The 14,974-nt window shown below is 38.5% G+C and overlaps 1 protein-coding gene across 1 annotated transcript in view; it reads left to right on the plus strand.

The window, feature by feature from the left end:
- Positions 1-14,974, plus strand: part of CTSH (cathepsin H) — a 368,554-nt gene that overhangs the window by 163,860 nt on the left and 189,720 nt on the right. Inside the window, exon 6 of the mRNA XM_044077716.1 lies at positions 4,589-4,675. Within this exon, the coding sequence (XP_043933651.1) occupies positions 4,589-4,675 (87 nt within the window). The remainder of the gene's footprint in view (positions 1-4,588; positions 4,676-14,974) is intronic.

A 14,974-nucleotide genomic window follows, 5' to 3' on the forward strand; every position in this document is an offset into this window, starting at 1 on the left:
TGTTTTTTTGTTTTTTTTTTTCCAGTCCTAGTCTTGGATCACTTTGCAGGATTACTATACTTTTCAGGGTATTTGTTCTGGCATTTTGCCATAACATTTTTCTTTACTCTAGATTCTGCACAAACGTTTGCATTATCTTAACTCATGTCATGTCTTGATGCCTACTTGATAACACTGTTTCTAATGTCTTAAAATGCTGGTGAGCTTTAGTAAGGTTGCTGTTACAGGACCTCAAGGATTGCCCTCAATGTCCAGCAGCAAAATGACTTGGAAAGAGTTAAATATCCAGATCAGATCTTTGGTTATTATCATCGTCATCATTAAGTGAAGATTGGAAGACAACATTATTGAGGCAAATTTACTTTAGGGATATACGGTACCTTGTTTTGGCTGAATATCTTAAAGCACTTTGAGACAATAAAGTTGTAGGTTTGGATTCTAAACTGTTTCAGTTGCAAAGGCTTGCTCTCTGGAAACCTACAATGTCAGTAGTTTGCTAGAGGACATCTTTGCAGACTATCCAGGAATGAGGTAGATTCCAGAATATTGCAGCATTGCAGGACCTGGTTGGTAATGTACACTGATCTGGTTATCTACATAAAGAATACATCTGCAGTTCTGTTATAATCATTATGCATGTAGGTAATAAATAAAGATGGTATCCATTTCCTGTCAACCTTGGGTGATGTTATGCAGTGCAGTCTGTAAACAACAGTATAAATAAAACAGATATTGTATTATCTGAACTGTGTACATATTAAGTGCATGAAAACATACTGTTTTCAGATTTGATCATAGTATAACATGAGGGATTATCTGTTTTGAAATGTTTCTGCATCTCAAGTAGTTACCTAACAGGAACACTACTTCACTATGTTATTGTGAATGATCTGAGGTGCATAGTCATTCCTGTTCACTTTCCATCATGAAAATTGAGTGTTTCTGACATGAATAAATGTATCTCAACATTGGAACTCGCAAACAGTTGGTGACATTCCCCGGGATTCAATAACGCCTACAGCAAGTGTACACCGTTCTGAGTGAACAGACAACACAAACATAACTCATACCTTCTTCCTCCAAATTTTAGTTTTCCTACTGAAATTCTTGCAGCTTTAAATATTGACAGGGATTCATAAAGGTTACCACAAAGTGTATAATACATGTACAGTTAGTGTAATCTTTCTGAGTGACTAGAAAGCACAAAATATGTGATAAGAATGTTCTTGAATGCATATCATGTACACTTAGTGTAGGCTTTATTGAATGTGGCCCATTGCGTTTTAACAGTTGGGACAGCAATAAAAAAAGTCACATGATCAAAAATTATTTTAGTTTATAACCAGCCTGAACTTCAAAGCAGTTTGTTCTGCCTTTATTCCAAATGCCATTTAACATATATAGCTGGGGCTTTCTTAAAACTAGACACTTCTGAATTATTGACTGGCTTGGGATCAGTTGAAGTGACTCAATACAAATCTAACTACATTGTAATGACACACTGTTTGAGCTAGACCTCTTACACCTTTCAGGGTATGCACTCAGTCCAGATGCTTTGATTGTTCAAGTTCTGTTTAAGGCAGCACATGAACATGTCTGCATCATCTGTGTTTGCTCAGGACATTTGTACACTAATGATTGGTTATAAAGTTATACAGATAGGATGGAGTCTGTACAGGAAAGGAGACTGCCGATATCATGTCTTAATGCAGACAGTATTTTAGTGACACACTGTTATAATGTGTACTAACTGCTCACCTTCCAAAAGAAAGTTAACTGTGTTACTAGAGAGACTGCTGCATCAAGATCCTGATTGGCAATCTCTTTCAAATTGTACCTGGGTGCACTCCATTTGAACAGAACATTTTTATGAGAAATGCACAGTCAGTTCATACAGTTCTTTGTCATGAAGGCTGAAACCATCAGATTAAGGTTCTAACTAGAGATGCCAGCAGTGAGGATGGGGTCACTGAGCTTCCTGTTATTGGAATGAAATTTAATCTCCAGCTATGTGTATCACATTTTCAGATTCTGGTTTGGGTCAAGCTCATGCCATCCACTTTAGCATTCACTCTAACTAAACCATGAGAGCATTGTTCTGTAGTACAGATACTGATCAAACTTACCCAAAAGTAAGCTGTGTGAAATCCATCAGACGAGTTTTTGCCAGTGTCTGTCAGTTCTCAGAGAGTGATATATTCCCAAGTCACCTAAAGGAGATCATTGTTGCCCTCTTCTGAAGTGGCCATCCTTTGACCTAGTCTGTCTCCATTGCAGATATACAGATGTGTGAAAACTATAAAAATACTGAAAAAATTGTTTTCATTTAAAAAAAAGCATAAGAAGTTGTACTAAACCAGTACTGAATGGAGATAAAATTTAAAGTAATACACTGTACTTGCATTTTCCAAAACAAAACATGTAAAATAGTATATACATGTGCATTTACAACTGTGGAAATGTAGTACAGTTTAAAAATAAAATTAAAGCCTCAGTTTTTAATTGCTTGCACTATTGCAGTGTCTGCTGCTTGGGGGTGTTGAGTTAAGGTACAAGATGACTTCCTTATTTGCACTTTGGCTTGTTGAATTTGATCTTTCTCCCTTGGACATGTAACTGCAAAAACAGGAAAGATACCCCTTAAATTCAAACCAATACCATAGGAAATTCTGTTTGGGAAATTATAAACAGAGGGACTATCTGTTAATTGTAGCCAATTAATGGTAATAATAAAGAAAGTATGGCAGCAGCAACAGGAGTGACTTCTGGGAGAAACCCTTGGAGACACAGTTTTACTACATTGCCTCTAAGGGCTATAAAAATTCCATTTTGTACTTAAAAGAAAGCAACATGAAGGACATAGTTTCTGGTTTAGATGTTAGACAATGTTATTCTGAGCAGTATTTCTTTTTTTTTAACTTATTATTTTCAACATCTAATGCAATATTTCTACTGTTTCAATATTTACCTGAAAAAGAAGAGGTTTACTTTATCTGAAGTCATGGATTAACTATGTGGCATTGGAAAGGGTGTCTGCTCAGAGCTAATTGCTAGCATTTGAACTTTTAAAGGTTGGCTTGTTTTAAGGGTAAGCAGTAAAGATGTGTTCTTATTTTGTACATAGGTACTTAATACGCTATTGATCCATGAGGATCTTTAGAAGGCTAGCCCTACATTCTATCAAGTTTTAAGCCCTTGTAATTTAAGTATGAATAACCCAGAGTGAGTACAACATTTACATATTATCCATATCCATAAGGGACAAGAGTGCTAAACCTGGGGTGAATTTGTGGTTTCCAATTCATTCATCTAAATTGCTTTTGGATAGACTATGGAAGTACTTTGCTTTATGTGAAGAGGAAGATGATTCCAAATAAGTGGTGCACTCTATCCCTCCATGTTGTATTTATGTTGCAGAAGAGATTACGATCTCTTGAGTGGGTGTTTGTTCCACCACTGGACTTGTGGATGTGCAGGATGTGCAGTAGATCAGACAGCATACGGTCTGTTGAGGCTCTGTACACAAGGCAGAGATTGACCCTAATAGCCTGTATAATACTGAGAAGAGGGACAAGGCATTGAAATGATAAGTATAGCTTTTATGATTTAGGCCCTTGATTTTCTTGGTGAAAAAGAATTACAGTTGTTCAAGTTGTGTTAAGTGTTTGGACGTGTACATACCAAAAGTGTCATTATATTCAATGATTGGCCTAATAAGTGCCAAATACAGTGCAATGATCACATCCCTGGAGCTAGCCATACCCTTACTAATAAGCTGCATAACGAAAAAGGACTTTCTTACAATAGCAAATACATGGTAGTCGAAGGACAGTTTGTTGTTCACAAAGGTTTCTAGGTCCATAACTAACAAACCAATTTTCAGGAGTTTCCTGTCGATATGATAGCTACAGAGGGCATCATGCTTTGCCAAAGGAGACTATTATACATTTCTTGGAATTTTATATTAGCCCATGGTTATAGCACTGGCTATTTAATAAGGAAAGGCCCTCTTGGAGGATCATGATGTCCTCTGGAGAGTTTATGATGGCACCAAGTTTACAGTCATTTGCATACTTGGTTAACCACAAACTCTTTACATTAGCTGTGACCTCCGAGAAGTAAAAGCCAAAGAGAAGTGGCCCAATGATTAAACACTGGGGTACACCACTCGTTGAAGATCTTTTGGAGGAGGTACTACCCTAATTTCTGGGTTATATTTGTGAGACAGTTTTCTATCCAGTGTGTTACAAAGGGCTTAATATTTCGCTGGGAGAGTTTACCTCTGATACCTGAGTGCAATATAGTGTTAAATGTCTTTGTGGTGTCTAGATATATGGTGTATACTGATTTTTCCTCATCCATTGCTTTAGTAACCTTCTCAAATAAGTCAACTAGGTTAAGCAGGCAGGATATGCCCTTGACAAAACTGAACTGGATTAGGGTCAAGAGTGTGTAGTTTACCTATGACCTTTTTTTATTAATTCCATAATGATCCTTTCCGTAGCCGTACAGATGAGGATGAAATAACACATGTGGCAAAGTTTCCTTAAATATTTGCTAATAATATATTATTTATATTATTCTGCAGGGTGGGTGTGGAAGCTGCTGGACATTTTCCACAACCGGATGCTTGGAATCGGCAGTTGCCATTGCTTCAGGACGACTTGGAACATTGGTAAATATATGTGAATGATTAAACAGAATCCTGAAAATTGTTATTAAACAGAAGACGAAATTAGTGGGCTAAAAAGCATGTTCTTTTTACGACACTATGGGGGAGGTAGAATTCTGACATTTTCTCATTTTTAACCAGCAGGAAATGGATGGTATATTCTAGAAGGCTGAAACTTATGTGCATCTTGGCACAATGTTTACAATTTCTCAGCATTTCAGACCACAAGTTGTTAAAAATGTTAATAGGCAGTAGTGTAAACTGAATATAGATCTCTTTAATACTGACTTATACAGCTGTCTCCAAAGTTCCTTCTTTAGTACTGCAACTAGATATAACGAAACACACATTTTTGCTTTGTCAGATGTAATGCTGCCTACTGCTTAGTGACATAAGTGAGAAATTAAAGAACGGTTGCAGTGGGCAGAAGGCAGACTGCATGAACTGTCTATGACTGTAGACACTGCATGCTCTTCCCTGGTAATGTACCTTGAATGTGTTACAGAACATAAGAGGACATTTTATTAAGGAAGGCTAGTTTAGAGAATGGTACAGCATTAGGATCGTCACATTAGGCACATGGATTTAACTTTCATTGATGGCACAGCACAGCATTCCAAAAGTGCCATTATTTGGACAAAATGAAAATGAAGTCTAGGTACCGCCTGCTAGAGGTAGTCTGTTGCAGCTCAGGTAGACGATCAAAGATGCCATAGCATTTGCAAGAGAAGCAGAAGAAGCAGTATTTCCCAGAAGTTCTGAACACAATTCCCTAGTTAGTGTAAACATTGCTAATGCCCCCTCCCCCACCAAAAAAAGGAGTGTATAGGCTCTGTGGTAGTTGTCCAGTCAAGAACATTTAAAAAAAAAGTATAGTATTGAATAGTATTCCATAGCTTGGATTTAATTTCTAGTCTGTAACATTATTCATCAATATGTTTTATTATTTGAAAAGTAGTCTGCACTCATAAAAGATTGAGATTTTATTTCACCAAAGAGATGACAGCCATTTTGTACAACCCCATAATCATAATCTTTTGTTGTGTGATTTTAACGTCATAAAAGGTGCCAAACTTCTAGGCATTTGAACTTAACCATGGGCTTCCCAAAAGGGCTTTTTATATGCAAATGAGCAAAGAAAATACTTCATGTGCTACAGCAAAGTGCAGCAGCTGATAAACGTCAGAAGTTAAACTGAATAATTCAACAGCCTTGGAGTGTGTCTCAGGGTGGAGGTATGAGCAAAACATAAACAAAAGTACTGGGAATAGAACGTTATGTTAACTGTAGCCTTGACTTTGATTTTCACATTTACACACACACACACACACACACACACACACACACACACACACACACACACAGTCACACACACACACACGCACACACACACGTGCACACACACACACACACACACACACACACACACACACACACACACACCAGTGTAAATGAAGAAAATGTCAAGGTTAAAAGTGTAATATGCTGAAGCATGGCAACATAAATACAATGCTGAGAGGTGTAAACTGATGTATCCATGAAACAATCATCTCGGAGATGTGTATGCAACGGTAATGAAATCAGCAGAAGCAATAGAAGAGGAAAGGAAACTGAAGGTAGTGGTGGCAGATCATGATAAAGCACTAAGTATAAGTACTGACAGTCTGTGCCTGAAGGAGACACATTAACCCAGAGGGTGGATGGATCAGGGAAAATGCTAGGAAGCATTTTAAAAAAGTGGTTGGTACATGAAATGAAAGGTATTCCCTGAGAAGGTTGCACAAATAATAAAGGAGAGAAAAGTAAAAAGTGCATGGGAGTTGCCTGTGGCAGGTTTAGAGAAGGAGGTAAAAAAGCAAAGGATGTAACATGGCTCTCTTATTTGACTGAACATTTCTAGCTGTCCAGCATCGAACGGCATAATGGGATCATAGCACTCAGAGTAAGCTACAAACCAGACATTATCTACGATAATTTCACATCATCATACCACAATGTCATCTGCAAATATCATAGTCCACGGGGACTCCTGTCTGATCTCATCTGTCAACCTGTCCATCACCATTGCAAATAAGAAAGGGCTCAGAACTGATCCTTGATGTAATCCCACCTCCACCTTAAACGCATCCATCACTCCCACTGCAGACCTCACCGCTGTCACACTACCCTTGTACATATCCTGTACCACTCTTACACACTTCTCTGACACTCCCGACTTCCTCATACAATCTTCTCCATCAACACTCTCAGAGCAAACATTGCATCAGTAGTGCTCTTTCCTGGCATGAAACCATACTGCTGATCACTAATCATCACCTCCCTTCTTAACCTAGCTTCCACTACTCTTTTCCATAACTTCAAGCTGTGACTGATCAATTTTATCCCTTTGTAGTTACTACAGCTCTGCACATCACCCTTATTCTTAAAAATCTGTACCAAAACACTTTTTCTCTATTCCTCAGGCATCCTCTCACTTTCCAAGATTTCATTAAACAATCTGGTTAGAAACTCCACTGCCATTTCACCTAAACACCTCCATGCTTCCACAGGTATGTCATCTGGACCAACTTTCCATTCTTCATCCTCTTCATAGCTATCCTTACTTCCTCCTTGCTAATCCATTGCACTTCATGATTCACTATCCCCACATCATCCAACCTTCTCTCTCTCTCATTCTCTTCATTCATCAACCCCTCAAAGTACTCTTTCCATCTGCTCAACACACTCTCCCAGCTTGTGAGTATGTTTCCCTCAATATCCTTTATCACTTTTACCTGCTGCATATCTTTCCTAGCTCGGTCCCTCTTTCTTTTTCTCCCTTCTTAGTGTCCAACCTTTCATACAACTCTTCATATGCCTTATCCTTAGCCTTTGCCAACTCTCTCTTTGCCATGCACCTCATCTCCTTATACTCCTATCTACTTTCTTCATCTCTCTGACAATCCCACTTCTTTGCAACCTCTTTCTCTGTATACTCTCCTGTACTTCCTCATTCCACCACCAGGTCTCCTTGTCTTCCATCCGCTGTCCAGATGTCATACCAAGCACCTTTCTAGCCGTCTCCCTTACTAGCTCTGCTGTAGTTACCCAGCTATTTTACCTAACAAGAAAGCAAAATTTCACAGGACATAGTTTTATCGATTCTTTATTTTTCTGCCCTCACCCCCGGAGTAAAAAGAACATCTAATTTTGCATGAGAAATAATCCATAACATAAACCAGATTTCACTTACTTTATGCAGGTGAGTGTAATATGTACACAGCATTTGCCCATATTTAGTGATCTCACTGCGGTGTAATATTTTATATCATTGTGCAATGGTGAACAATTGTGCTGAAATAAGTTAATTTTTCTGAGTGTAGTTAAGTATATTTCTCATGATACCTTGTTTTTATACACACTACATTTTGCCAATAATCCATCCACACTGCTCGATGTTGCCAGTGCCATTGTCTATTTTTCATACCAGTAACAATTTTTGTGGTTCAAGTTTTTTTTTTAAAGCATTTTCTCCCTGGCCTTTCCATGCATGCATTCATCAAGGTACCTGGAGGGGACATGCAATGGCCTGGCCATGAAAGATGCCCCTCACTTCCACAAGGGGAATTGACTCAAAGCAGCCCTACCACTCCCCTCCCCTTCCTCCAGCATAAGCAGTGACCTCTCCAGTCCCAACCAATAAGATACCACTCTGTGTACCCTCAAGTACATACAAAGCCCACTGTCCCCTACGAGAGGTGAGCAGGCCATGTCCCTTCATTCCTCCCCCTCACTGCCTGGCTATTCTAGTGTCAGAGCCACTAACTGAACCCTGGTCACAATCAGGATTTTTTCCTTCTGTGAAACAGAGATATACTTTAAATTATTCTGTTTCATCCAGAAATTCTCCTGGGAAATCAAGTTCTTCTCAACAAAAAGTCAGGAAGTTTAAGCCCATACATAAATTGTGGTAGAATGCTATTAAAATGGAGGATGCAAGAAATGTTTTCTGTTGCCTCTGCAAACCAGCCTACTGTATTTCTTCAGTTAAAATCTGCATTCAGAATAGATGCTAACAGAGAAAACAATGTTCAGTTAAAATTCATGCATGCCATTTATAAAACAGACTATATAAAATCATAGTGCAGTTCTAGTAGAAAATTATCAATGAAATAAAATATAAAAGAAAAAACTATAAAGACAGTTTTGAAAAAATAGATAAGCTTTCCCTTACTTTGCCTAAGGAAAATATTAACAGATTAGCACCAGCAAACTGGAATTTCAATTTACTTCCATACTTCCACCAGAAATTCACTCTTGAAGAATTATGAGTTTGGATCACCACTAATGTGAAGGACTGTGCCATCTCACCATTGCTACTTGTATATATTCAATCCCAGGTAATGTCACATTTGAGCACAGGCAATACTCTGACATGTACAAACAAGGTCATAGTGCATATTCTAATGTTGCTGAAAAAATAGTCCATCTTTGGTGAGAACTGCAGTCACTGTTCTCAGATTTACAATAGGTTACTCCCCCATAAATCAAACTAACAATTTAATTCATTAAAGGCCCTAGCATGAACCTTGAAAGGACTTTCCAACATGACATATCTAGTTACCATCCAGAAAAATGCCAAACATGATGATGAAAGACCTCATCACTGGCTAATTTGCATGGTTCCTGAATAAAAGGTAATACAGCAATGTGCAGAACATGGCTTATCTGCACATCATACTACTACCCTGCTACTCATATAGGCAGTGAAATCCCCCTTCCATTCACTTTCACACACACACACACACACACACACACACACACACACACACACACAGCCACATGCACACACACACACACACACACACACACACACACACACACACACACGTACACAAACACAAGACAGACAGACATACACACACACACACACACACACACACACACACACACACACACACACACCACAATCCCCATACCTGTCCCTACCCTACTGCGGTTCCCCCAAAACACTTTAGTGCCATTACGTCATGTAAGTCTAAGGTCCTGGTGGTGTAGTGAATTCCTCCACAATTTCAGTGCCATGACAGCATTTTAAAGGTCAACCCTGGTGGTCTTTTGGTTCTCCCCCACCCTCAATCTTCATACTACCATTAGTGCCATTATGGCAAGTTAGAGTGTAAGCCCTGAGGTCCAGTGGTTTATCCTTTGATTCCCATCATGATGTATGTGCTTTAGAGCACTTTAGGGAGTATTTCTGGTGTCTAGTGTCTCCCCCATCTCTGAACCCTCTACTACCATTACTGCCGTTTTGGCACTTAACGCATTCCATACTGTCTGGTTGTTTCCCCCCACCCCTCAGTCCCAGTAATAACGATGGTGTTATGATTGCACTTAAAGCATTCTCTGGTGTCCAGTGATACTCCCTATCCCATTCCCCATAGTAATGCTGGTACCATTTAGACACTGTATCTCTCTTCCCCTGGTCCATATAGTAACACTGGTGGAGGTACAGTATTTTAGGACTATTCCCTAGTGTCTAGTGTATCTCCCCACCCCCTTGTCCCTGTTTTGAAGTAGGTGCTATCATGTGAGATTAAAAGTAAGCCCTGGTGTGTGGTGGTTCCTTCCTACTACTTTCGTGTACCATGACATGTTGGGAATGGCAATGCTGATCTACATGACCAAGTGCTGTCTTGAATCACTCAGTCATGTAGATACCTTCTTAGAGGTGGTTCCAGGGAGAGAGAGCACATGGCTAATTATCATGTGCCCCTCCCCTTTGGAATTTCTCATTAGCATTCAGCATGGTTGTTGAGTCAGCCCGTCATAGTGCTGCACATGTTTGTGTTGTAGGACTGTGTAGCATCATGTAAGGGCGCTTGCTGAATACTAAAATGGTACTGCAACATGTACCCAGCAGAGTTGACATTGCTGGGTATTTTTTGAATTTGGCCTACTGTCTATACATTTTTGTCTTGTGCAGTGTACTTTATGTTGTGGTTTGAAATATTATACTATGACTGCTTTATCAATAATTATAAATGATGTGCAAATCTAATCAGCCGGAAATCAACTGATTCTTCTCTTCTGCTTTAAATGCAATGTTGTATTGAGCTGATGATTTCAGAATGTCTGCAGAAGGGAAAATAAGCAGCAAACAAGAGTACTCATAGGCCGGCAAACAATGTAACTGTGTAAAATTAGATATAAATAGATATAGTATACTATACTGTACTATTCCTGAAGAGTCCCTTTTTAACATAATGGAGCCTGCTCTATTTATCCTTGATTTCACAGTGTCCTTGCCCTGGTAGAATAGTGAGGAAAGCCATACTGAACAGAAAGGCCTGTAAATACACCACACTTCTCTACCTCACAGTACAAGAAAAAAAACATGGTACTGGTCAATACCCTGTTCGTTAATTAAGACAGCCCCTCCCACATCACCCCATCTGTTGTGCTCTGTTCATGGCATGAGGCATACTGTTATCTCTTTAAGACTTCTCCTCAGTTCTCAAGTCTTTGGGGTAAAGTTTATGAAGATACCATTCTTCTTCCTCTCGGCTATTTGTCCCTCCAGCAGTACACATAATGTGTAACCTGCTCCCACTTCTTTCTTTTGCCATGTCACAGTCATATTTAAAATATTTAAGTCCCTCTTTCTGACTTGTGTCATATGCCTCGCTTATGTCCAATATACAAAGCAACCACCCTTTCCATTGCAACATACGAGCATGTCAAAACACATAGTAAATCCACTACTAACCACCTATATCACCATGTTTGAGGTAGCTGCAGAAATTAACATTAACCACTCACCCTGTCATATTATCATTTGCAAAGTACCAAGAGGCTGAGCGTTACTCTTGACTAGCAGACAGCCCAGGAGTGTTCTGAGGCCCAACACTACAAGAGAACACAGTTGCTATAACTGTGTTAATTTATTAAGTAATAGAACCAATGCATATTTAAAAGTGTCAGGCTGAAGGCAGATAAAATGGAAAGCACATAAATGTTAGAGTTGTTTAGGTTGTTTAGTTAGTTAATAAACTATATAATATAATATTAGGAAAAAGTGTACCCCCTATGAATTGCATTAAACAACTGAAAAGCAGTCTTGTCTATGGAAAACTGCTAGCTCTTTTAATTAATGGCAATATATGCTATATATTTTTAAATATACAGTGTATTTTAGCATTTAATGGGAATGTCAGACATAGTTTCATCACAGCAGAAGGAATGGTAATGCATTTGCAGTTTAAACATTTATAGGTGAAGAGATGGTCATATTTATTATTTCTGTTTTAGTTTTGTGCTATTGAGTTATATCCACAGAAAGGTTAAAACTGATTTTATTATTATTATTATGTTCATTATGTTCATGTAGTAATCCTCATTCTACAAACTTAAAAACAATGAAAGTAGATAAAATAATCTCAGAGAACATACCAAAGAGTTATATGGATATCAAAAGCCAGCAGTACTCCACAAATAATGCACCAGAATATTAGATAAGGTTTAAAACCTTGCAGCAACCACAAAAACCGGTCAGAATTCTAAATAAACGTTTTATTTAAAAAAAAAAAAAACAATAAAATACTTTCCAGATTCTCTAGCGCCTCGACTGTTGTATGTTTTTTTTAATAAAAAAATTAGTTTGAATCCTGACCATTGTTCGTGGTTGTAGCAAGGTTTTACAGAGCTTTAGTTTGAGATGATCTGTGGGGAGGGATTACCTGAGGGAAAGCATCTCTAATTGGCTACTGTACACACACACACATATTCTGATAGGTCTATTGGGATATCTAATTTGCATACCTTTATTTACCCCAACAGTGTCCCTTGACAATTATTTTAGTGAAGACTCAGTAGGTACCCTCTTTTATGGGGCATTGTGGTAAACTTTACTTTGTACTTTATTAAATAAACCAGATACTTTCACAAAATATAAACAAAATAAAAGTAGATAAATGTTAATAGTGGAATGAATGCCCACTTCTGGGAGGGATTACATATTTCTGTGTATAAACAGTACTCTTCACACCAACAGTGGGATGTTGTACTATGATTAGTAAGCATTGATGACTGGTTACAATTCATTACACCTGTTACTCAGAAGTTTAGTTGTGCCTCACTGCTTAGTTACATTACAGGCATAACTCTTAACAAAACTGGGTCTGTGAGCCTTGTACTGGCTGTCTAAGATCAAATGAAATAAGTGCTATCATGCTAGGTAAATCAGTATTTGAATGAAGTGTTTTGTATGGCTAGGAAATGCAGATTTTTTTTTCTGGAAGCTTGAGTATGCAAGAACTTGTATTGACTACAACAGGAATTACAAGTGAATGTTAGATTTTGTTACAAAAGTTATTGCTGCATTTTGTGAGAAGATGTTAAGGTGATACTACATACAAGTAGGATTCATCATATGAAATGAGGCATTCTACAGTGTTGTGCTACTGAGTAAGAAAATGCTGCTGTTTGAATTTTTTTTGGGGGGGGCACAAATTTAGTGCCTTAGTTAGATGATCTTATGTTTAAGTAGACTGTCCATATACATTAATGTAAATCTATGGAACTTTCACTTTCATTTTTTTTATATATTCTATTGTCAATTTTCTAAAATCAATTTGAACTTTTCTTCAACTTCCACACAATGCTGTAGAAATTAATATTAATCCTCATATCACCCTTATTGTTGTGTATTTTTCTGGTAAAGAAATATAAATTAACCTTCTCTATTTCCTCAGTATCAAGTCCATGGGAGCTACAGAAATTACTACTGAACATACCCTCCTCTGAAATCTGTAGTAATAAATTAAATCACCCTTCCTACCTCACCCAATGCTGTCATGCTCCAGCAGATGTATAAATTAATATTAATTCCCTTCCTCCTCAACATATTGTCAACACTTTTAAACTGTTTGCAACTGCTTTGCCTCCTGCTTTAAACTGTTTTTATTGTTTGTGACTGTGTTTTCTGCACAGCCTGTTTACAGTAATTAAACAATTTATACATAGCCAGCCATAGGCATAGGCCAACTAGGTGGCCGCTAGGGCGTCACTCTAGCAGGGGTGCTATTCCAATAATCTGGATGGTGCAAATACACCAGGATGGGAGCAACAGGTGGTGTGGGAGGGCACTGTGGAGCCCTTTTGCCTAGGGCACCACTTGACCTAAGGCCGACTCTGAATTTATAGCATAGGCTAGATTCAGACTTGCTGAATCTAGACTGTTTGGTATTTTCTGAGCACTAAAGCCATCCATCTTACATTAAGAGGGTCCTCCTGCACCCTTATGGCAGAAGGATGTAGTCAAGAACCCATCTGAGTTGGGGATTGTTGGAACAAGGCTCAGTCTTGGGCTGTCCTATTGGATGGATTGTTTGAAAACTGTGTTACTTAGCTGATATTTAAACACAGCGTTTGTTGGGGTCTGTGCTCAGTTTAAAAGATCTGCTCAGATTTTAGCCTCCTTAGCCAGAGATCTGAAGTCAATCTGAAAGAAATCCAAGGCATCCTGTGAATTCTACTGAAAACTAAGTATTTTTATAACCTTTGCACTTTTAAACTGTTTGCAACTGCTTTGCTGCCTACTTTAAACTGTTTTTATTGTTTGTGACTGTGTTTTCTGCACTGTCTATTTACAATACTTGAACAATTTATAGCATAGACTAGACTCTGACTTGCTGAGTGTAGATGTTTGGCATTTCCTGAGCACTAAAACCAGCCATCTTACATTAAGAGGGTCCTCCTGCACCCTTGTGGCAGGAGAGTATAGTCAAGGATCCATCTGAGTTGGGGATTATTGGAACAAGGCTCAGTCTTGGGCTTTCCTATTGGTTGGATAATTTGAAAACTGTTTTACTCAACTGACATTTAAACACAGCATTTCGGCACAGCTGCACACCACATAATGGGGATTAGCACTGCCATGTATAGACACAAATAACTTAAAAAGTAAAATTTTCCCTAGGTAACTGCTAGGAACCCTCCTAAGCTTCCCTGCTTTTCGGTGCTCAACCTAGTTGCGTACTGCTGCCCAGAAAGCAACTCAGCTATGTTTTTTGAGGCAGTGGCAGACATTTCTAGCCATAAACCTCCCATAGATTAGCTGATTTTACTAGTTACAACCGAGCCTAGTCCAACTAGCCCTCCCTCCACCATTCTGAAGAAGTCTTTTAACAAAAGCGCTCAGTCCTTCTAAGTGTTTTAATAATTCAATTCAATACTCTTCTGTGTGTTCTTGGCTACACCTGTGGGGTGACCTGCTGTGTAGTTGTACAGTTTGGTCTGGTTTTGGTCTTGTGGATACCTATC

The sequence above is a fragment of the Protopterus annectens genome, chromosome 7.part0 (assembly GCF_019279795.1).
Source record: "Protopterus annectens isolate FY-2018-M chromosome 7.part0, PAN1.0, whole genome shotgun sequence".
Lineage (NCBI taxonomy): Eukaryota > Metazoa > Chordata > Ceratodontiformes > Protopteridae > Protopterus > Protopterus annectens.